We start from the raw sequence: 23,393 nt of genomic DNA on the forward strand, positions 1-23,393 counted from the left end.
ATCTATTGGACCTCAATTTAAGATGATCATGAACGTGGTCTCGGAACAAAATAAGTCCAGCTCCAACCAAGGTCCTATATTGCAAACCGATTGGATGGAGCGGTCGTCTACTTTTGTGCTGATCCTTTGTCATGGAAGCGGAATTGTTGACACAGCTCTTGTATGTAATAGTTCTGGTTGACACATTATAATACACACACGGACAGTGATTGAATGGAGCTTGAGGGTTCTGCACTTTTCATTATATCAATGCACCAACGATGTGTGTTTCCGTGTCGTGTGTGTGTGTGCTTATGTTTCACGCCCGTGTGTACGTGTGTTAAATAAAATGCAGTGTTAGCATTTAGTGTTGCCGTCTGTATGTCAGCAGGCTCTCGGGGTTGGCGCGAGGTGTTATCGGAAAGCCGTGAAGGGAGCTCCGTTTGTGTGTGTGTGCGAATGCGCGTGCAAGGTTTACAGCGGTCGGTTTCGCGTTTCCGTGCTTCAGCATCGCAGATGCTGATGAGTTCAAGCGTCAGGAGGACACAAGCGGTCACTTGGCGGTCGTCGACGCTGAACTGGACACGCTGCAGCTGGTAGACAAGATGTAATATTAGAGATACGGCGAATATATGTCAAGAAAACCCCCATCTAGATGTTGCAATGAAAAAACTGTGCCATGTGTTGTTGCACCAGACAAAAAAAATACAAAATTGTACAACTTATTTTTGCGATTACAAAAAAGAAAATATTAGTCCAATAATATTACAGCGCAAAAATACTCAAATAGTGTAACAAAATTGGTAGGAGTTAATACAATTACTGAGATTCTTTTTTTTTTTTTTTAGAATATTTAAAAAAATAATACACAATACAATTGATAAAAATATAAACATTCCACCAAAAATGGCACAAAATTCAAAATATTACACAATAAATACTCAATATAAAGTTAGAAAAATACACAAGGCACACCAAAATCTTTTAGAAAAATTACAAATTTGAGCCAAAAGAATTACAGAATGATGATAAATAATTAAAAATAGACACATATTACATGGACAATAAAATTGAAATGAAAATATTTGAAAAAAGATGGAAAAAAATCTACAAAAGTTGTATATAATAAACCAACTTCATAAGGGAAAACAATTCAACAAAAAAAAATCTAAAATGATAAAAAATATCAACAAAATTTTTTTTTTGATAAAGTATAACAATTATAACAAAAATATTTGAAAATAATTTTAGACAGTAGACAAACTGCAAAAAGATGGCCAACTTCATTAAAGAGATACATACATTAAATATAAAAATGCGTTTACTTTGCCAGTAGTCTTCACAATCATTCCAAGGCAAAACTATACAAATCACACAGAAATCACCAACCGATTCAAAATCTATTTTCTTAATTGCAAAGAGGAACGACGGCTAAGCTTTGGTTAAGCCAATCAAACGTGCAACATCATCATCAACAGTGATAAAAGTTCTTCTTTTATTCGCAGCAATCTTTGGTGACCTGCCAAACATTGCGCCGAACTTCCTGCCCGCTCACCATTGCAATTTCAGACAATCACGTTGATGAACTTCCTGTTTCCGAAACAATCGCCGGTCAGCTTCTTCGCAATTTCCGAGGGGTCTTTCTGCACTGCGCTCCCAATTTTCTCCCAAATTGCTCCGGAGTTGGTCGGCGAGCCGACGTCCAGTCGGGGACCTTAATGAGCCGCCTGAATAACTGTGATGGCCTTCGAACAAGGAGGCGAGGCGGCCTTGATTAGCAATTTGTTTTTTCTTGGCCGTGTCATTGTGTTGTTTTTTTTTGTAATGATTTGTTTTTTGTTTTTTTGGAGTCATGTTTTTATTCATCACTAGATTGTGTATTCATTTTTCTTTGTCTCCTTTTTCACCCTCGTCTCCCTTTTTTTGTTGTTTGCATGCCCACCCCCACCTCCACACCCGCCTTCCTCTTCCCACTTTGCTCTTGGCCTCTTTGCATGCATGGAACGTGACGTGGGAAGAATTGGAACCGGCGAGCTGTCACTCAAGTAGGCTTCACTTTGATGAGAATATGATAATGAACAAGTTGGTGTTTTTCTTGTTTTACACACACACACACACACACACACGCGGGCACGCCGTTGACCTTGCACGGTTAGTCGCCAAAGTGCGCAGCAGTCCTGAATTCCAATCACAGGACGGTGCATCTTAGTTTTCCTGTAAATAAAAACCTTCAAAAAAAAAAAAAAAGGAAGTCACTATATTTACATCATGCTTTATGCTTTGGACCCGTATTTAACAAACAACATTTAACTTATCCTTTTCGAGACGCTAAAAAAGGATCATTTACGAGATTGAAGTACTTTTTACTGAAATAATTTTTTTGGGGGGGCGCGGGGGGGGGGGGGGGAGAAGACATGTTTTGGGGAAAAAAAAATCGGTCAAAAAAACGAAGATGTGAGATATGTCGCCATTTTCACTTGTTGAAGTCATATATTTTTCAAAGGAAAAAAACCAACCATGAAATTACAGATGTATTTGGTGAGGAAAAAAAATCATACGCTCATATGAGATTAAAATCATATTTTTAGATGAAAATTTATGACAAGATGAAAAATGCTCATTTTTTAAAGTAAAAGGGTCAAATGTTAAAAGTTTAACATTTTGAGCGAGAAAATCTCATCATAATTTCCATTTTTCAAGAAGAAAAGTAATATTAAACAAGTTTTAAAAATAAGAGAAATTGTAATATTTTGTAATTATTTTTTTTTAGCAACAAGTCTTAAAATCTTGAGATGGAATTTCTACTTTCCCAAGATGGAAGTCGAAGTGTTGCTTTTTTCGGGAAGAAAAAATGCATTGTTAAGGGGTTTAAGTTGTACTTTTTTAAGACAAAAAAAGACAACATCAAAGTCATATCAACAGATTAAAGTACAATTTTTTTGGGGGGGGGGCGGTGATTAAAAAAAGTCACATTGTTGAAAAATCTAAGCGCCTGACGCCTAAAAAGAGTGCTTTGTTCCAAAAACGAGATTAAAAAAAAAAAAGAGCCATACAGAAACAAACAGATGTCTCATCCAGCAGCCCAGAGCTCATCGAGGTCCCCGCTGACAACGTCGATGCTCCAAAACAAATAAGACACTTTTTCATTCTCAAATGACTGCGTGGTATCCCAGAGCAGCAGGACACTGAAGCTTGAAAGCAAACATTACATCAGCTTCACACCGCAGCGCGTTCACAACTCACCCAGCCATTAAACAAACGCTTAATCAAGCAAATCCTTTAACGACCGCGCTTTATATCGACAAATGAAATTGCTAACCGACACTTTTGCATACGTCGGTACGCTACTTGTTATCAAAGCGACCTTCACTGTTCTGGTAGGAAGTGGCATCATGCTAAGATGAGTAGATGGACATTTCGAAAGCAGACAAGTTGAGTATGACACAGTTGATGGGGCTCGAACATGTATTCATTTATTCTTGATGAGGTTTTGGGAAGATGGCCGGTTTGGGTTTTGCCTCACACACTTCGATTAAGGCTGAAAACATGTGCTTGCGCGGGGAGCTACTCGTAGCTGATACGTGGAATGCGTCAAATATAGGATTCATCACTTTGAGCTTAACTACAAACACTTAGGATGTTTTGGGCAGCTCACATGATGCAGTTGCCGGTACCTTAACTAGCGTGCACCGTGCTTGCAAGAGGAGCACATCAAAAACCGTTCACACTTTTATTCGCGACTAAGTCAAAGTCAAAGGCTTCAATGAAAAACGGATGATTTTGGAGGAAGCCACGCAAGCGCAGTGAGAAATGCAAACGCCAGACAGATTCAAACTCAAAACCTCTTGACTGTGAGGCAGACATGCTAGGCCGCTCTAACACCGTGCCGCAAGATTATTTCCTTTGGGCAAAAAAATGTTTTCCAAATCAGTTCTCTCATCTCGGATAATTGAATTTGTGCTCCTCCGAGTGATTTTTCTTTCTGAGAGGGCGATGCGTCCGTCAGACGCCACATAGATCGGATCGGGTGACGGCCAGCGCAGCAGTCGTACGGGCTGCACACCGCCAAGCATTAGCCCAATCAATACGCCTCTCTCTCACACAGACACACACACACACACACACACAGACGCTCAGATAGTCAAGTGTGGGCAATGAGTCTCTGAAGCAGCACAAGGATTGTGCGTGTCCATTTGAATCACTGGTGGTGGGTGTTTGGACAAATTGCTGAGTCGACATTGCGGTCAAGCTGTAAATTCTCTGCACGTTTTTGTAATAGAATCACTTTCATAACACACACGCACGCACGAACGTGCGTTGTGTCCACCGTATGTGTGTGTGTGTGTGTGGCCATCTACCATTTGCATACCCATTCATGTTTGTGGTTATCTATTAACACGATGTGACGTGTATTACTGTGTAAGTGTCAGAGCCTGTCATTTAAAGGGAATGTGATATAATAATAATTTGTGGTGGGAGGAAGACACAATACAATATGGAACTCATAAGCTTAAAAAAAAACCCGGTATAAACCATCCTACCAGGGCTTGGCAATCGGGTATTAAAATCATTTTTTCACAAAAATGTAATCCCCCTCACCCCCCTTGCTTATAGAAAAAGCGTTGACAGTATTGCCCGTTTAATTAGACTTCTGGGATTCGCCTTATTTCTCCTGATACCAAACAAGCTATTAAACAGTTTCCCCCCCAGCATTAACTTGCATCAACTTCCACAGAAATAATGGAAATGAATATTTTTTTTCTTTGAGTTGAGTGAACTTCACAGCAAGCAGCCGATAGTGAACAATTCTTCAAAAAAGAGGCCAATTGCTTGCATAAGGCTGTTTATTTGCATTTCCAGTTGAAGTTTGAATATAAAACTAAAAAGCATTGATTTGTATTTGTATTGGTTCAGACTACATAACTTTGAAAGCTTGCTCGCTAACACATGAAGCAAAACACCATTAATGAGTAATGATGGTTAGCTTAGCTTAACATGATTCTACACTTCCTAAGTATTTTTTATTTTTTGGCTACTTCTTAGTCATATTTTGCCCCGCTCTTTTGTTTCAATACCCAGTTGTTCATCTTTAAATTTAGAGATACAACTGTTTTGCTTATTTTAGCATCCCTCTTCAGTGGCTTAAGCTAGCGCCTGTTAGCTAAGCATCAAATTAACACCATAGACAGTTCCATTTGTTTAGCATGCTCGCTCCAGTCAAAGCGTGTTAGGTAATCCTTTGTTTGTGAGTGTACAACTTTTCAACTTGAACAAATATTTTTCTTTCCCTTTATCTGCCCCCGCAGGGCATTAGCAGCCTGTTCAGCTCGCTGAAGGTTGTCCGGCTCCTGCGTCTGGGCCGAGTGGCCCGTAAACTGGACCACTACATCGAGTATGGTGCCGCCGTTCTGGTTCTGCTGGTGTGTGTGTTTGGCTTGGCCGCTCACTGGTTGGCCTGCATTTGGTACGTACATATGCGTAATAATCTCTACAGCCAATTATTGTAACAAGGCCACCCATTCAGCTAATTTAGAGGCTGTCCCCCCCCACCCCCCACACGTATAATTACTAAACGTGAACTGTATGTTTCAGTATCTTCTGGAGGTTATTTCTCATGCAAATGTATACTGTCTCCAAAGTGTAATAATTTTTAAGGCACGGCACGTATTTTACATTAGGAAAATCGCACTACCAAACCAGAACGTCACAAAGAGTACATATGCTGAAATAACGATGACCATCTCTCAATTGCCGTACAAATATATTTACACGGTTTGAAATGTGAGCTGTTTATTGGAACACGTTGCTATTTTTTGATGTATGAATGTCAACAGATTAATTGGACCCTCTGTTATCTAGTGGTGGAGCATTTCATTGTTCTGCCTGTCACTATACATTGCCGACAAAGATAGATGAACATTACTTTTAGGGGAAAAAATGAATATAATAAAAGGCCAGGTCATCCTTCCCCGAGGTAAATCACAATTACAGTAATAATAATAATAATAATACATTTAAATACTATTTATTTTATATTTTAAAAAGGTTGTATTTGTATATTCTTTATATTAAATAATGCATTCTTTTGCTCAACGTATTCATTCTCCTTTTTACATTTAAACAATTCTCAATTATTTCATCATAATTATTTAACCAATCATCAAATATAAAATACATTAAAATGCTAATGGGGATTAACATCAATAATACATTATTTAATATTTAAATACATATTTCTTTGTCATTTCAATCATTTAATGAAATGCATTTTAACCCCCAGTAAAGTATATTACTGGTACATTATTCCCCCAGAAATAATGATTGGCCAGTTCCGACAAAGGCAAGTGTTTTTTTTTTCCCCTCAAATTATTGACCAATATAAGGTACTAATATGGCCTGCTTTATTTTTGGTGATGCAATCAGTTTTGATACAGCTGCATCAGTCAACAATTACTTAATGAGAAAAATGAATAAATTAATCAATTTTAGGAGAAATGAAATTGCAACAAATAAAAAAGGACACTTGACAATCACAATGCTCAGTGGGCCGGATAAAAGAATGGGTCATGCTAGTCACTTTACATGCATTCCTTTGTTCAGGATGTACCTAATAAAATGTCACAACACATGAATTCCAGCCCTGATAAAAATAGCTGCTGCACGGATTCCCACAGTGCGGTGTCGGCGGTTGCTATGGTCGCACCGCAAGCTAAAGAAAAAAAAAAAAGCTTAATTGCCTTTACCTTGGATGACAGCGATGCTGTCACTTGAAATCTCTTTATTTTTGCCCGTTTCTTTTTTTGTGGTGGATCCTCACATTTTGTCAGTTTGCTGAGATGGCAAAAATCTACAAAAAAAAAAGAGTTGGTAGAACTGCTGCATCATCACTTCCGAGCTATCTTTCTCAATTTAGAGATGATTTCATTTCCAGAACATTAACTGCAAGTGTAAATGCACAAATGATGAAGACTCTCCTTAAGTTCAACAACCCACCTGAAGATCATCATTACACGGCTGTAATACTTTCCTATTTAGACAGGGTTTAAACCCTGTCCAGACCCCGCAAATTGATCAGTTAACTCTTTGAGCGCAGTTGACATGAAATGCCGTCAACGGGAATCCGAATGATGAGTGCCATCAACATCAATTGCGGTGACGTTTTTTAAAAAATTCTTTTTTTAATGGGAATGGGTGGAGAAAAGTCTTGGCCAGTTATGGCATGTTGATTAAGCCAGTACAATTAAAATAAACTATTCCCTGCAGATGGCAGCATTAGATCTCTTTCGGAGGAGCTCACCATGTGCCAAGCTCCAAAAACATGGCAGGCCGTCACAAATGCGACCGTTACAAGGAGCTTGTGATTGATCAAAGTTTAAATCTACTACGAGTCTCTTAAAAGAGAGAAAATATGCAGATTTATTTAAATTTAGAAGACACAATAATGTAATCTATGTACATGCGCACACACAAGCATGGCACGCCTTCATGCACACACACACTACTAAATACGACTACTACTGGAAGCGTTCAAATGTACCGTATTGGAGAGTGATGACATAAGAAGAGAGAAGTTGGATATTTAGTGTGCAGTGAAAATTCAACAGGGGCCTAACTAAGAGTGTTTTGGAACCCATAGACTTGACACGCAACATGTCAAGTAAAATTGTTACACTGGTGATTCATTGTAAATACATTATGTTGCTGTCAAAAGCACAGTTTCATCATTGTTGGTATTTTATAGAAGAAAAGGACTGTTCAGATGTTTGAGGCGTCGCTAAAGTAAAAACTATGAGCATCAAAGTCGCTGTTGGGTATCAAGTATATATTTTCGCAAAAAGCTTGTTTTCTGCATTTTTTGGGGTCCACAATAGGTGATTTGGGGGAAACCAACCACTGTTTTACTGTAGGTTTCAAAAACAATTGACATAGTCATAAAACACAACATTCTGTGAGCCTTGAAAGATCACTCAGAATGCTGTTGGCTGGCACTCAAGTTTCTCTCTTTTGAAAATAGCTGTCCTTGAGTTGACGAATAGTGAACCGTGAATTTGCCAGGATTGCTCACCACTGCGTCACCGTGCCACCAACGACCACTAAACTCGACTTTGGCCACCATCCCCGACGGCAGGTACAGCATTGGCGACTACGAGGTGATCGACGAGGAGACCAACATCGTACGCATGGACAGCTGGCTGTACATCCTGGCCGAGACGGTGGGCAGGCCTTATCGCTTCAATGCCAGCGGCTCGGGCAAGTGGGAGGGCGGTCCCAACAAGGACTCGGTCTACATCACCTCGCTCTACTTCACCATGACCAGCCTGACCAGCATCGGCTTCGGCAACATTGCGCCCACCACAGATGGAGAGAAGATCTTCGCCGTGGCCATGATGATGATCGGATGTGAGTCCAACGTTTCGGTTGTGGGTCAAAATTGAGGAATTCAGAGATTTGTTTGAATTGGTGGAAACATGTAAAAGGACTGAGAGCTTCATATTCGCATTTCAAGACAATGTTGAAAGTTAAGCATTCAAATGAGAGGTCCTAGCCTGAAAATCTATTCAAGTACACGAACAAAGTATTTGCACTTCCAATGAGCGCAAACAAGCAGTGATACTTTGAATCCAGCCCGGTGTCCGTCGACATGTGACAGTTGGCCTTTAGCGCCTGTGTTATTCTTGCCTTCATCGGGCTCATTAGCTCCAGTCGGGCCCCGCTGCTGAATTATTAAGATGTGCCGAGCGTGATGCATGGCTCGCTTCTCGCACCGCCGCTCATAAAAACGTCTCGTAAAAAATAATACCCGCTAGGATCTCGTAAAAAATAATACCCGCAAGAAGGCAGAGTGCAGGCTGGAGAGGAGCGTTTTTAGATAATATGGAGGGTTTTACGCTGAGCTACAGCTACAGCGACACTGAAGGGGGGATAAATCCAGACAAATGCCTTTTGATAGGATACGGAGAAACACTAAAATTATTGGGGCTCTCAGGAGAGCGGATACCGCCACCAAGGACGAATACTGTAATCTTAATTTGGAGGGAACGCTTTTCCTCAGATGCCTCAAAAGTTGTTGTGAAGATGACGGACGAGTGTGTTGAAATGTCTGGAATCTTGACAAACAAAATATGTCGCCAAACAATTAAACATTCGTGAGTTGAGGCGAATTATGACACAGTTTTTCATTGGTAAAAAGTTAATATCATGACAAATTTTTTGATCTGAGGTAAAAACGTAACTGTCCAAAAGGATGCTTGTCCTTTAAAAATATATTCATGAATCATAAATTGCATACATAAAAAAAATAATGGACATAATTATATCAAGTATTCGCTCATAATACTGCTACATCATGTTAAAATTTTTTTTTTGAATTTTCTATGCAATGTGACAGTAGCTCAGAATATTATTTGAATGTGCCTTAGGCCTACTAGCGAGTGTATTTGTGTTAGTTGTGATGGTGGTACACGGTGGAAAAAGTTTGGCTTGATATTGGAAACACTGTGAAAATTCCCTTCATCTCTGGTTAAAACCTCAAACGTCATCTTGCCTGCTTTCCTTGAGACGCCGACTTATGTTAAAGGTCTTAACTGCCAAGAGCATGGCAATTCCGCCCCCCCAGCTTGCCGCACACTTTAGCGAGGCCGTTGATGCGTGACCGCGTTAGCCCATCAAGTCATCACACCTCCGCCGACCAGAGCCTGAAAATCATCCCCCGCCACCCTCGCTGAAATGTTTCATCGCATTTTCAACAGGAATCGTGCCATTAAAGCAGCACGAGACAACGGTTTCCAGCCCCCGTGAGGATGCCCGTGTGGATGCAATTTGACTTGTCGTCCGTTTGTGCTTGGCTATGAAATATGGATGCCCTGATACTGTTCTATTTTTAACATCAGCTCTGGATACCGGTGCTGCCAGCGGAAGATCACAGCGCAAAGGAGGGGATTGAGGGGGAGGGGATGGAGGGGGGTGGTTGGGGGGGGGGGGGGGGGGAGATGAGGGAGGTGGAGGGGACTGCGATGCATATGTTTTGTTGCCATAGCAACTCTTGGCTTGGGGCTGACAACTAACTGTCTTTTAAGTACCTTCAAACGGCTGCGTCGATCTGCATTGTTACCGCCTTCTTTGCAAGAAGTCCAACTTTGCAAACATCTTTGTTTCGTCGGCATGCTGGTGGCTGAACGTGGCCCGCTCCATGTCGAACCAAAATAATCGTTAATTACAGCAACAAAAAAAGGACATTTCTGCCCCTTAGGTCACTGCTGGGTCAATATACTTAATACTTAATATGTTAAAAAAGTGTATGTGTGTGTGTGTGTAAGAAAAGAACAACCCAAAAAACTAATCCTTGGACGAAAGTTTGAAACTTGAAAGCAATTCACTTTTACCCGCCAGAGGGTTATAAGAAACTTCCATTGCTTGTACGATGCGCAATGTCAGATAACACGGATGAGCGTCTGAGGTCTTCCTCGGGGGGGGAGTTTGGGGTACTTTTTAATTAGCGATATTGTGTTGATCGCACTTTTGATAGCGCGCCGCAACGCCAACGAACACAACACAGGTTACTGTCATCAGCATCTGAGGATAATTGAAATGTGCGGCTGGCATGCCTCCTCACCGACCCTTGCCGAAGAAGGGCTAATTAGGCCTACACACACACACACACACACACACACACACACACACACACACACACACACACACATAGCAGTGACTTTGATCCACACAAGCACAAAAAGATGCCAGCCAGCTGTTAGATGGCTTCAACAACCCAGCTGTCTAAGAGACACACATTCACGTCCCCACGCCGTTTCTCACAACTGACCCGACGGCAAAAAAAAAAAAAAAAAAAGAATTCTGGCATCAACGTCAAAATGTTTAACCCTGCTGCTATGTCCAGTTGACTCAGTTGAAATTGGGGGTGGGGGCGAAGCTCTATCATGGGCATGTGGGAAGGACATAACGTGGCAAAAATCGAACTATGTAAGTCCGGTTTCAGTTCACTGTTTAAAACTAAACTTCTGCCACTCAATTTCAGTTTTTAGCTGACAGTAGGGCTGGGGCTATCAAATATTTTTCCAAGAGATTATTCTACCAATCATCCCATCGATTACTCGAGTAACTGCATAACAAATGATTTTACTACAACAAAACGACAACAGAAATAAAAATGCATGCGAGATGCAGGTATTATATTTCTCGCCATCCTTTCCTTCTGCACTATGGCTTTAAAAGGCGGGGCCTAGCTTGGTGAGTGATATGGGACTCTCATCGAATGAGAGGACTGTATAGCATTGAATGTTTTGAGTTCAGATTACCTTTAGTTTGTTTTCGTGAGTAGCGAGTCTGTGTTGGAGTGCCTAAACGTGAGTTGAACTTGTGGTGGTGTCTGAATGTGCTTGTTTCATGTTTATTTTGTTAGTTTGCTCAATAAAGTGAAAGTACACCGGTGGGACATGTGATTCTGGTGCAAGAATAGTAACATTCAGGTTTTCAGCTTGGCTAAATAATTAACTGTGTCATTTTTTTTATTTTATTTTTGGCTAAACAAAAACAGTGATTCAATTCAAATAATCTTGATTTCAAAGCAGCGGCTCAATTTGATCCAGCACAAAAGGGTCGGCTCAGGTTAAATTAACACTCCCTAAAATAAAAATAAAAAAGCAGAAATGTTCAGTACAAGAAAAAAACAATCTTTGTCCCGTGAATTTTATCGATCGAATAGTTATTCCAGGAATTGATTGAATCATGAGTTATGAACAATGTTTATTGGGATTTTCCACACCTAATTTGTGACACTTTTGGATCATTCAACACGCCCAAGGTACACGATTGCAATTCCTGACAAAGCGACCGTTCCGTCACAATTCCCTTCAAACCCGTGTCTTGATACAACTTCTTCTTCTTTCCCCGCAGCTCTTCTGTACGCCACCATCTTTGGTAACGTGACCACCATCTTCCAGCAGATGTATGCCAACACCAATCGCTACCACGAGATGCTCAACAGCGTGCGGGACTTCCTCAAGCTCTACCAGGTGCCCAAGGGCTTGAGCGAACGAGTGATGGACTACATCGCGTCTACCTGGTCCATGTCTCGAGGCATCGACACCGAAAAGGTACGCGTCATTAAGCTTGAATGCATACCGGCTGCGAAGCTAGAAAACACTCTGTCGACAGTATAGAGTGTGCAACAAAGCTGAATAGTCGTCACACACGCGCAAGAGTTTATCTTCACAAGCTTAGCATCAAAATCGAAAGCTTGGACTGCTTGAAGACGAGACATAACGCCGCAAAATAGATATTTTCTGACTTCTAAGAAAATATGCATTGGGTGGTTTGTATGGTTTTGTTACTCAAACGAAACTCACGCCGTATTTGTCTGCGCCCACGAGGATGCCACGACTAGAGGCTCTGAAAATGGCACCTAATCCGTCTGTGACATTCATCTTCAAAGAGATTAGTTTAAAACTCAGAGCACTGATTCCTAACAATGCGCCCGGCAGGTGTTTGCAGTCCTGTTGCACAATTTAGTGTTGTTGTTGTTATTGGACGGCGAGATAATCTGCTTTTGTCTGCTGTGAAAATGACACACAATGGATAATATCATTTTGAAAATCTGAATTATAGCCAGACTGTTATGACACTGTAGATTTTTTATTTTTTGCCGTTCAGGTGCTGCAGATTTGTCCCAAAGACATGCGGGCGGACATTTGCGTCCATCTCAACCGGAAGGTGTTCAAAGAGCACCCGGCCTTCAGACTGGCCAGCGACGGGTGTCTGCGGGCGCTAGCTATGGAATTTCAGACCATCCACTGCGCGCCCGGCGACCTCATCTACCACGCGGGCGAGAGCGTGGACAGCCTCTGTTTCGTGGTGTCGGGTTCACTGGAAGTCATCCAGGATGACGAGGTCGTGGCCATTCTAGGTGAGTTTAGCCCTTTTAAAGTGGAGACGTTTTTGGAAATTAAAAATTCACTTGATCAAGTTGGGCGTTTTCATGTTGGGGTGGACTCACTTTTGTTGCCAGAGATTTAGCACATTTGTGGGTGTTGAGTTTTTTTTATAGTGTTTTACAAGGTGTACACAAACTGATTTACACCGTCATAAAATGTCATTTCTTTTGCACTATCCCATGAAAAAACTATTTTAAAGAAATGAGGGCTTTTTCCCTCCCAAATATTTGGCAGAATAGAATTCCGATGACGGATTGGAATCAGACGATTAAAAAAATCTTTACTGGTCCCTTCATGCTTACAACAAAAAAGATGAATTACTGGCAGACCATTTGACTGTTTTAAGAATACTTTGTCCCTGAGTATTTGTTTAATTTACAAGAGATATAATCTGCCTTTTTTTTTCTTGGGGGGGTGGATAATTGAATGTCATTATCTTTGTCGTATGTTGTAATATGTAAAAAAAATATCTGGAAAAACAATTCAGGGGAAAAAAAGGACACACAGAACCGATACTGCGGATTAGATCGGCCAGCCAATTAATTCTTCAGGCTCTAGTAAAATTAGGACGAAACCAATAATTTTGAGAATGTGAGGTTAAATAAGGCTCACGTGCTCAAATGTTGGTCTGTACGCGGATAAACTGCACATTTTCCTCATTGTCGAACTAATAAAGGTTGTTTTTATTTGAAAGCAACTGAATTTGTTTTCTGCAAGGCCACAACAACAGCAGAAGCCATTTTGTTGCATTTCCAGAACTTTGTTCCTTTTCTTCCTGCCTACCAGCACCGTTTTAAATGTTCCCAACTGTTTTGAAAGGCCGGCAGCTTGTTGTTTTCTGAGTCATAAATTCGCACTTTAGTCGGATATACTCGGCACACATGGTTGGCGGATGTTTGGAAACACTTGGTACTTTGGTTCTCCAGCCTAGTGGTGTAGTTTGGATAGTCACCAATTGTCCAAATAGAGCCACATATGTGGATCCAAACACTAGTCGTGTGATTGAGTAGCTACGGTGATGAAGTGCTGCCTCTCTGAACAAAAATGGATGCTTGTACTGCCTTTATGGGGGCTTGTGTGCACTTTTTAAGACTCAGGAACACACACATAATGAGAGTCCAAGACTAGAGGGTGCATTTTCTTTTTAAATTTCTGATCCTCGGACGACTGGATGAAACCGTGTCACAGACATGTTCGGAAGACACATGGTAACTGTTCTGAATTGTGTCGAAAAGGCATTACAACTCCTTTAAATCCCAGAAGTATGTTAGCAGCTTACAACTTCATCAATTATTTCACCACATGACTGATTCGGCCAAGACGGAATGCGGATCGGGTCCAAACCATCGCAACCGTCGTATGATTCCACTAAGCCCCCGTCTGAGGTCTTACTTGAAAAAGTCAATACACCGTCAGGGCGCTACGACGGAGGATCCCTCGGGCCCAGCCTCCAGTGATAAACAAGTTACTACCGTGGATCAAAATCTCATTAGCCTAATGGTGCTGCAGAACACACACAACACAAAGGATAATGAAGCCCCACAAGGATGTGGGCAAGATCGCGTCCCCCGGGGCAAGATGCCGACCAGAGTCAGACCCAGCCTGCCAACCTTATGGGAGAAGAAGAAAAAAAAAGACCTCCTGTTTGGTTGCTTAGTCATGCAGGTTGGCAACACTTCCTCCGTTGCGCTTTTTCTGTTGAGATGGATATTTATTGGAAATGCGGTGGGAGGGACAGAATGAGCCGTGAGGGGAGACAGGCAGAGAAAAGCAAGAAGAGAAAACGAAAACAGCCTAACAATGGTCTGACCGCAATAAGTTAGCGCGACACCTCGTGAGGAAGGAACATGAAAGGGAGAAAATGGGACGGGACAGAACCACCAGACTCATTGGAAAGAGCAACATGGCTACAGCAGCACTTTGGAAAGACCCCACCCTTTACTCTTTGCTCACCGTGCATACCTGCCTGCAATCTCTGTTCCAATGCCTTTACTGCTGAACCTGTTTTTAGCGTAGAATCTTATTCATTGTTATACAGTTATACCTCTACTTACGAACGTCTCTTCATATGGAATTTTCAAGTTACGAAATGCCTCAACAGGAAAATATTGCCACTCGTTACGAAAGAAATTTCAAGATGTGAAAGGTAAAAATACAGTATGGTCTTCGACTCGCAGCTCCGAGTTTCCTGAACGCAACATACTTATAGCTGCTCTGCCATTGGCTGTTACTTGGCATCTTCCTGACATCCCATTGGCTAAGAGGGACCTGTACCGTATGTGTCTTTGTGTGTAGATAGCTAAATCGAGAGATCCGTGTCGATGCAGTGTCCTCGTCATTCGCCCCTCGGGCCATGAAGTGTTGCGATAGTTTTACGTCAATCGGAATCACCCAGAAAAAGCGTTCACCAGTCGGGCGATCGCTCACTATGCCAATGTTTGCCTTGGACATTTTCGAAGGGTTGTTAAAAGCCGACAAAAGCAAACGTCCTTTGATCAGTTCTTTACAAAACACCAGGCAAAAAACACCTCTGAGAGAGAACATGAATTAAGGAGGGCAAAAAACGTAAAAGTTAATTAAATGACCATCCTTTTTATTCTTTTTTTTTTTAACATTATGCACAACTCATTTATTGTGCATATTTTGATGCATTTTTATGCTTTAGAAAACATTTATGCCTGAATTTTGGGGCTTGGAACGGATTAGGGTATTTACATGGAAAACGCGCCTCTACTTACAAAATTTTCTACTTCGGAAATTTCTTCCAGAATCAATTAATTTTGTAAGTAGAGGCACCACTGTATAATGTAAATATGGCAATATCGCAATACTGTATATCGTGTTTTTCATCTGCATTTGCTTTCATTTTGCTCTATTTAACCCTCCGAGGTCATTATTGTAAATGGGAATTTGCTCTCAAATGCCTTATCTGGGTAAACAAAGGGGCAAAAAAAAAACAGTATTACACAGTAGAGGAAGGCACATGACAAGTGGGGAACAGGACAGTTCACAACTGAATAGGACATGGCAGGTAGGACGGGAATTTGCTCTCCATTGCTTTATCTGGTTAAACAAAGGGGCAAAAAAACAGTATTACACAGTAGAGGAAGGCACATGACAAGTGGGGAACAGGACAGTTCACAACTGAATAGGACAAGGCAGGTAGGACAGGATGGTGACAGCTTAACAACAGTATATCGTCACTGTCAGGTGGACTGGGCGGGACAGTGGTAGTGATCTAGTGAGTGCTAACGGCGTGTGTTGGAATTGGCTAGACAGATCCAAACACTCCTCTAAAGAATTTGAGCGCAAATAAGAGGACAGTCTCGGAACAGAAGCCTACTGGCTGTGTAAAGCAATTAGACAGCAGCTCCCGCACCGAGCGGCTAAATCCCATAAGCGCGTGTCGAGGGAGACAAAATACCCGAGCTTTAGCACTTTTCTCCTTTTACTACGCAGGCAAGGGGGATGTCTTCGGGGACGTCTTCTGGAAGGAGGTGACGCTGGCTCAGGCCTGCGCCAACGTGCGCGCTCTGACGTACTGCGACCTCCACGTCATCAAGCGCGACGCCCTGCAGAAGGTGCTCGAGTTCTACACCGCCTTCTCCAATCACTTCTCCCGCAATCTGCTGCTCACTTACAACCTGCGCAAGAGGGTGAGTGACGTTGCCCACTCGCACCCAAAAAAATAAAAAGTAATAAACCACGACCTGTCGGTAACGAACCCCGCGAGATCACCAGCACTCCACGCAGCCAGACGATTTCCGCCGCGTGCAGACAGACAGCGACGGTAAATTGGCCCCCGTATATTAAACCCTTTCCGTCCTCCCTATCCTTCAAGTCTGAATTGAACAAGCTCAGTTGTGACCAATCATTACCTCATTCATATTAAGGTCACCCTGCCCAAGAGACAGCGAGACTGAGATTGAATTGCCGGCCTATGAAGAGGCAATCTCGTCCGCGGCACAGAAATAACGGTTGGCCAGCATTGGGCTGGGGGGTTGGGAGTGGTTTTTTTTTTTTTTTTTTTTGGAGCTATACACCCTGCTGGGAAATCCCGAGGTGGATTGAAAAACTGCTCACCAAGGTTGTATTGGCCACTGATGAAATCCTGAGCCCGGTGCGCTTGTTCGTCAAGGGAGATTTGACAAGAAAAATGGATGGTGTTTCATTACTTGAGGCCGATTGGGCTTCATGTTCAGCCTGATGTTGTCACACACACACAGAAACCTTCTCTTGTCTAAGCGTTGGAACTTTGCCCGTGCTTTTTGGTGTTGCGGCCAATTGACCGAAAGGAAAACAAGGTGTTCGACGTGGGCCGATTACAGGTTTGAGGGTTGACCGTGGTTTTAAAAAAAGTCAAGCTTTCGGTAAGCTGGGCACAGTATAATAGACCGCTTGCAGAGTTGAGTAAACGAGCCGCCTCTTTGAAGTGAATTGCCTTCGATGAACTTTCCTTTCCTCTCCTTCTTAGTGAGCAGAGAGGGGAGGGGTGAGCAGTGAGGCACGGAGAAGGCGGGGGGGTGAGCAAGACGTTGCAAACGCGGATACCTTTTTGCTCAGATGATGATGATGATGATGAGGTGCCAGCGGGTACTATTTAGCTCCAAGGACAACATGAGTAGCCCATGGGTCTGTTTTGAAAATAGCACACCGCCGATCAGACACTGTGACTTACTAAGAAGAATTATAACGGAAGGATAACATTTATTTATTTAAACTTCGCACGATACACATTTCTTATTCTATATTTTGTTTACGAATAAAATTGTGTTGAATGGAAGAAAATGCTGTTTTTATTTTCCCACATATTTCAAAAAGAGCTATTACTTTAGTAAGCATAAATATCCGTGATATGTTTGCTTACGATTATCATCTCGTCAGAATCTAATATCGGCCCAAACCTAATTTTGTATTAGCATGAGAATAGCCCACCGCCCCGAAACAGGTTGATGAATGGAGACATTTGGGAACTGGTTTTGAAACAAATTTCTTCCAGCGCCTGAAAATATTTTCGACATCACACCTGACGCTTAAATCATTTGTCATGCATCTAATTATTCGAAAAGGGACAGCCTGCCTTGGCATCAATCCTGTCTAAACGAAACAAGAGAATCAACGCAGACTTTAACACGACACCTCTGATGCTGTAACTTTCCTTGCTTTGTGTCTGTACCGAAAAAAGATTTCAAATCAATAGCACGCCAAATTCTCTTTTAGATGGTCTTCCGAAAAATCAGCGACGTGAAACGAGAAGAAGAGGAGCGGCAGAGACGGAAAAACGAGGCGCCGCTCAACTTGCCGCCCGACCACCCCGTGCGCAAACTTTTCCAGCGCTTCCGGCAGCAACGGGAGGCTCGCACGGTCACCGACAAGCCCGGCGAAGACAACGACATCGAGAAGGGATCGGTCTACGTGGACGTCCCCAAGACCGCCATCATCACCACCACCAGCATCGTGACGGTGACAGAAAGCCCGGCGACGCCCTCATCGTCGGCGTCGTCGCTTACGCCCCCCAGCTGCGCCCCGTCGGACAAGGTGAAGCTCCAGGTGCCGCCTCCCGCCTCCTTGGTGGGAGGTCGGGCCGCCGAGCCGGGCAAAGTCAAAGGCTGGGGCCGCTTCAAGGAGTCCATGGCCAAGCCGGACAACTGGAAAACGGTGTCCAAATCGGAATCCATGGAGACGCTGCCGGAGCGGACCAAGGGTCACGGGTCGCAGTTGTCCCTGAAGAAAACGGACTCGTGCGACAGCGGCATCACCAAGAGTGACCTGCGCCTCGACAAGGTCAGCGACTTCCGCTTGACGCCGCAGGACCGCAGTCCCGTGCAGCCTCCCGAAACCCGACGCTCCTTTTACCCCATCCCAGAGCAGACCCTCCAGGCCTCGCTTCAAGAACTCAAGCTGGAGCTCAAAGACGACCTGAAGAGCCTCAACGTCCGAATGTCGGGCCTGGAGGCGCAGCTTGCCGAAGCCCTGCAGCTACTGAAAGCCAGGACGCCCGCCGCAGGCTCCCCGCAAGGTCTCTTTGACATTTCCAGACCCGCCTCGCCAGAAGCCGACAAGGAGGACATCTTCTCTTGAGCGCTCGAGGGACATTTTACTCTCAACTCGGCTGCAAATCCGGTAATGGCCGCATGATGACGGGGATCGCTGAGGCCGCACTCGCGCGGAAGTGGGGGGGGCGGGGAGCTTTGCCTTTTAGATGAGGCATCCCGGCGTCGTCTTTTAAAGACGCGCGGCCCTCCGTCGCAGGAACGCGAATGACGCGGCCGAGAGGCCGCGGCGGAACGCGGCACGGGTTAACCCGAAGGGCCTTTTTATCTGTAGATACCAAGCACGGCGCTCGAAACGTTTGAGAGCTTCCAAGTAAAACGGCATGACCCAACATTGTACACCGTACGATTCCTTGCATGTCGCATCGAGTATAAACCTTTTCACCACGAGGGTCACATGTACTACTACTAGGTGGCAAAAGCAGAGCGATTGCAAAAGCAGGGTTAAGATCTCGAATTATATATTTTTTTAAATGTTTTTTTTTTTTTTAGCCTTCTTTACCGCCATCTTTTGAATGTGTATACTGTCGGTGGAAAAGATGTTTTGCGATGTAAGATAAGAAAAGAAAACCCTTTATTTGTCTCACAATGGAGAAATTCCCAATTTACAGCAGCAAAATTATGAAAGGGGAGAAAGTAGAACACAAAAAGTCTATCAATAAATCTAAATATAAAATATAAATAGAGGCATATTAAAATGAGTATTTAATATCATTTTTACAATCATAAAAAAAGTGTAAAAAAATATATTTTTTAAATAAAGGACGAGAGACAGAATGCTGCAGGTAATGTACATCCCGACGGGTTAAGTTCATTCAAAACTAGACGCGGTGGAAACTCAGAGGTAGTTAACCGAGTCATTGAGGAACATTCAGTTTTCCGAAATTACTCCGACACGATTTGTAAACATACCCGAAAGAAAATGTCTTCCACAAACCTGATGATGGAGTTTAGAAACCCTTCGTTGGAAGGTCGTAGACCGCCCAAGTTAATCCACAGATCTTAACCCAACAGAGCATGTATTTTACTTCCTGAAGAGGAGATTGAAGGGAGAAAACCCCAGAACCAAACAAGAACTGAGAGCGGCTGCAGTAGAGGCCCGGAAAAGCATTTGAAATGAAGAATGCTCCAGTCTGGTGAAGTCAATTGGATGCACTTATTCCAAGTAAAAGTTATGCAACCAAATATGAAATCGTATTCATTTTAATTCAATCATGTCCGTCCCGATATTTTTGCTCACTGGATTGGTGGGTGACTTCAAACAAAATTTGCTCTATCGTGAGTTGCTTTACACAACTAGATGGAAATACTAAAAGCTTCAATTGTAAACCTTGTGTCTCATATTCATCTTTTGATCTGAAACCTAAAATTCAATATGCAACCAAAAATAACAAATGAATTGACCTTGATGTCCCAATACTTTTGGATGGATCCATATCTGGTGCCACAAACTTTTTGATTTTTGTCATCGTTTTCAGTTCGGGCTCAGCGGTAGCCAGTCATTACTCTGCCTCCCAGAAGTACCACGGGGCTAATTGTTTACAAACGGAAAGGCACCGCACGTGTCTCGACAGGTTTGATGAAGCAACGTTTACGTTGGAAGAGGACATGTATTTGATGGACACATCAATCAGCAGCTATTGTGATGAATTTTTTTTGGAGGGGGGGGGGGATGCTTCATGACAAACGGAATGCGGTTCTCGTCGTGTAGTGGGCGTTTAGATCCCTTTTTGGTCATCTCCCACTGACACACTCCATACAGTACACGCCTTCACATAGCATGACAACCAGGCATAACTAGACAGATTTATATATTGTTATATATCATTTCCACTATTATTCCTAGCACAGGATCCAAATGTTCCAAGTTGTAATAGAGCGTCAGGTAGGGCGAGGTGCGTTTTAGGGTAAGAACATCCTATATTTATATTTTGTGCCACTGGTTTGCATGCTGCCTTTATTGAAGAAACAAAAAAAGACAAAAAAAAGAATCTTCTTGTGGGATAAGTTGCATTATTCCTGAGGTTAATACCAAATATATTTGCATTGCAGGTACCCTCTTTTTGGTGGGTTTGATTGTAATGTCTGAAAGGAAGTAATCAGGTTACCAATCATTTCCGATTTTGGAACCAAAAAAACTAAAATGTATTATGCGGCAAATCATCTCTACACAGTGTTTTTTTTTTTTTTAATCCCCCAAAATGGTCAACCACTGTATATGAAAATGCAAATTATTTTTTATGGAGGATTTTATCATTCAAAATAAAAATGTCCCTGTGATGAATGGTATTTTATTCAGACAGCGACTGTGCACTTCAATAAAAATCATGTCTACAAATAAACTCACGCACGTGGACTCTTGTAAGTACCAGTTTACATTTTATTTTTATTTCAAATCCAGTAAAAGGGTGTTACAGGCCACAGAGAGCCTGGAGTAAAGCGGCAGTCATGCATATAAGCTTACATATATATAATTTATTCAAATCACTCAGTAATTTACTACTAGTATTTGTATTCCTACAATCAATAGTTTTTTTTTTTTTAATATGTATTGGACAGGTGCTGGTGTCACGAAGTCCACTCTGCACTCCGTGTCAAAGAAGAAGAACCGTTCTTATATTATTCATGATCTTCGTATGGATAATTTATGTTTTTTTAAATTTTTTTTACATGACTTGTCTTTTATCAGGAAAGGATGCAGCACAGAGAAAAAAAAAACCCGAACCCCACACTTCCTCTTTCTCCCATCAAAAATTCAGCTGACTAAAAATAAAGAGCTGGCCTGTCGTCAGAGGCGGGATCTCATTTGTGGCCACATGAAGAAAATCCCCTCAATAAATTGATAAATAAATCATTTAATTTATAATGCAGGAGCACACAAACAACGAGCTCTCTATCCACCCTCTCCGAATCCTCATTTTTCTAAAAGCTTTTACTTGGCTTGAATGGAATCATGTCCATATGAAATGAATTGATTACTTCTGGGTGTAAAGTGTGGATTAACATGTGGCTAATCTCATTACGTCCAACCTCTGAATGTCACACGGCGACACGGGAACACAACTCGCCAATTGGATTGCCGCGGCCATTTTTTATTTTTTTACTCATTCATTTTGTATTTGCGGTTTTGAGCAGAGGTGACAAAAGTACTTGCACTCGGCGAGCGGTCCAACAATTAATCAATAGCTAGTCGATTAACAAATTAGTTGATCGATATTTTGAAAATTGTTTAGCGACCTTGTTGAATTTTTTAAATTATCCAAATCAGCCCCTCGGCAATAAATATTCTCAGTTTTGTGTTGTCTACCAAGAAAGCAGACTAAATATGGTGTTGAATCAAAATGAAGCATTTGCAAACATTTTCACCTATTTTCTGAATTTTTACGGGCCAGACCAGTAACAAAATCCTAATTTAAAAAAAAAAGTTTTCCGCACTGTCAGTTTGAAATAATGTCCTGTTTTTGAATAAGGGGATGGATTTTTTTTTTAGCCGATTAATCAACTACTCGATAAAGTAACTGACAGATTAAAATAACACTGATCTAATTTTAATCAGAGGTGTCGCTAAAGGTATTTTTCATGGTATCGTGCGTTTTCCTCACTATAGGCGCACCTAGAAGCATTCAAATTTCGACAGTGCGGCCTATAATCCGATGCGCTTTATGTATGGTGTTATACAGTCTCTTTATCTCCGAATTGTTTCCCTGTTCGTGTTCTTATGCCATCTAGTGGTGATTATTAGCAGGAACCAAATGTAACCTTCTGCTCGACACTAATTGACATGTTTTGTGAGCTCTGCGCAGCCATTATGAAACAAATATAATGCCAAAAGCAGATTTAACTACTGACTAAACGAAGGAAGAAGGAGACAAGCAAGCCTTTGAAGGATATTTACCCCCTTGTGGATGTGAGCATTCTCAACACAAAACCTCCACGAAAAACTCACAAAATTGTGAAGTTTTGGAACATTATTCCGCAACACAAAAGTTTCACGCCTACCATGGCAAGACGCACGAAAAAGTCTCAAGGGCCAATGGCCAAAATTGAACGGCTAGTCAGCAATTTTGGTTTGAAGAAGCCATTTTGAGCAAATTCGTACTCGGGAATTCACCATCATTTTTGTTTAATCAACATCTCAGGTAGGTGGTGAGCATAGCATTAAAACATGATCATCTCAAGGATTCTCCATGAAAAAAAAAGTGCAAATATCTCTTTTGTTTTGCTTTTCTTTTGTTTAAAAAAAAAAAAAAAAGAACGCTTTGTTGTCATCCGAAAGGGACGAGCGGTTCCTTTAAGTTTCCATTAGTTGATTCACGCCGTCGGGGATGATCGCGTCGGCGACACTGAGCCGGGGATCAGTGTCCAATCCTCTTAAAAGGAGCAGCAAAGTGTGAGCTTTATCTCCGGTAAGGAG

General features: G+C 42.1%; 1 protein-coding gene across 3 annotated transcripts in view; it reads left to right on the forward strand.

Annotated features, from left to right (window-relative positions):
• kcnh1a (potassium voltage-gated channel, subfamily H (eag-related), member 1a) overlaps nucleotides 1-21,344 on the forward strand; it is a 36,508-nt gene extending 15,164 nt beyond the window's left edge. For 2 of the 3 annotated variants that reach the window (XM_086122259.1, XM_086122262.1), the window contains exons 7-12: nucleotides 5,286-5,443; nucleotides 8,108-8,379; nucleotides 11,890-12,089; nucleotides 12,646-12,898; nucleotides 16,386-16,582; nucleotides 18,147-21,344. In XM_086122259.1, coding sequence (XP_085978385.1) covers nucleotides 5,286-5,443; nucleotides 8,108-8,379; nucleotides 11,890-12,089; nucleotides 12,646-12,898; nucleotides 16,386-16,582; nucleotides 18,147-19,007 — 1,941 coding nt within the window. In that variant the 3' untranslated portion in view covers nucleotides 19,008-21,344. The remainder of the gene's footprint in view (nucleotides 1-5,285; nucleotides 5,444-8,107; nucleotides 8,380-11,889; nucleotides 12,090-12,645; nucleotides 12,899-16,385; nucleotides 16,583-18,146) is intronic. The other variant, XM_086122260.1, reaches the window with a different exon arrangement.
• Nucleotides 21,345-23,393: the final 2,049 nt, after the last annotated feature.

The sequence above is a fragment of the Hippocampus guttulatus genome, chromosome 10, assembly GCF_054856545.1.
Source record: "Hippocampus guttulatus isolate MCC_2025c chromosome 10, RoL_Hgut_1.0, whole genome shotgun sequence".
Taxonomy (NCBI): Eukaryota; Metazoa; Chordata; class Actinopteri; order Syngnathiformes; family Syngnathidae; genus Hippocampus; species Hippocampus guttulatus.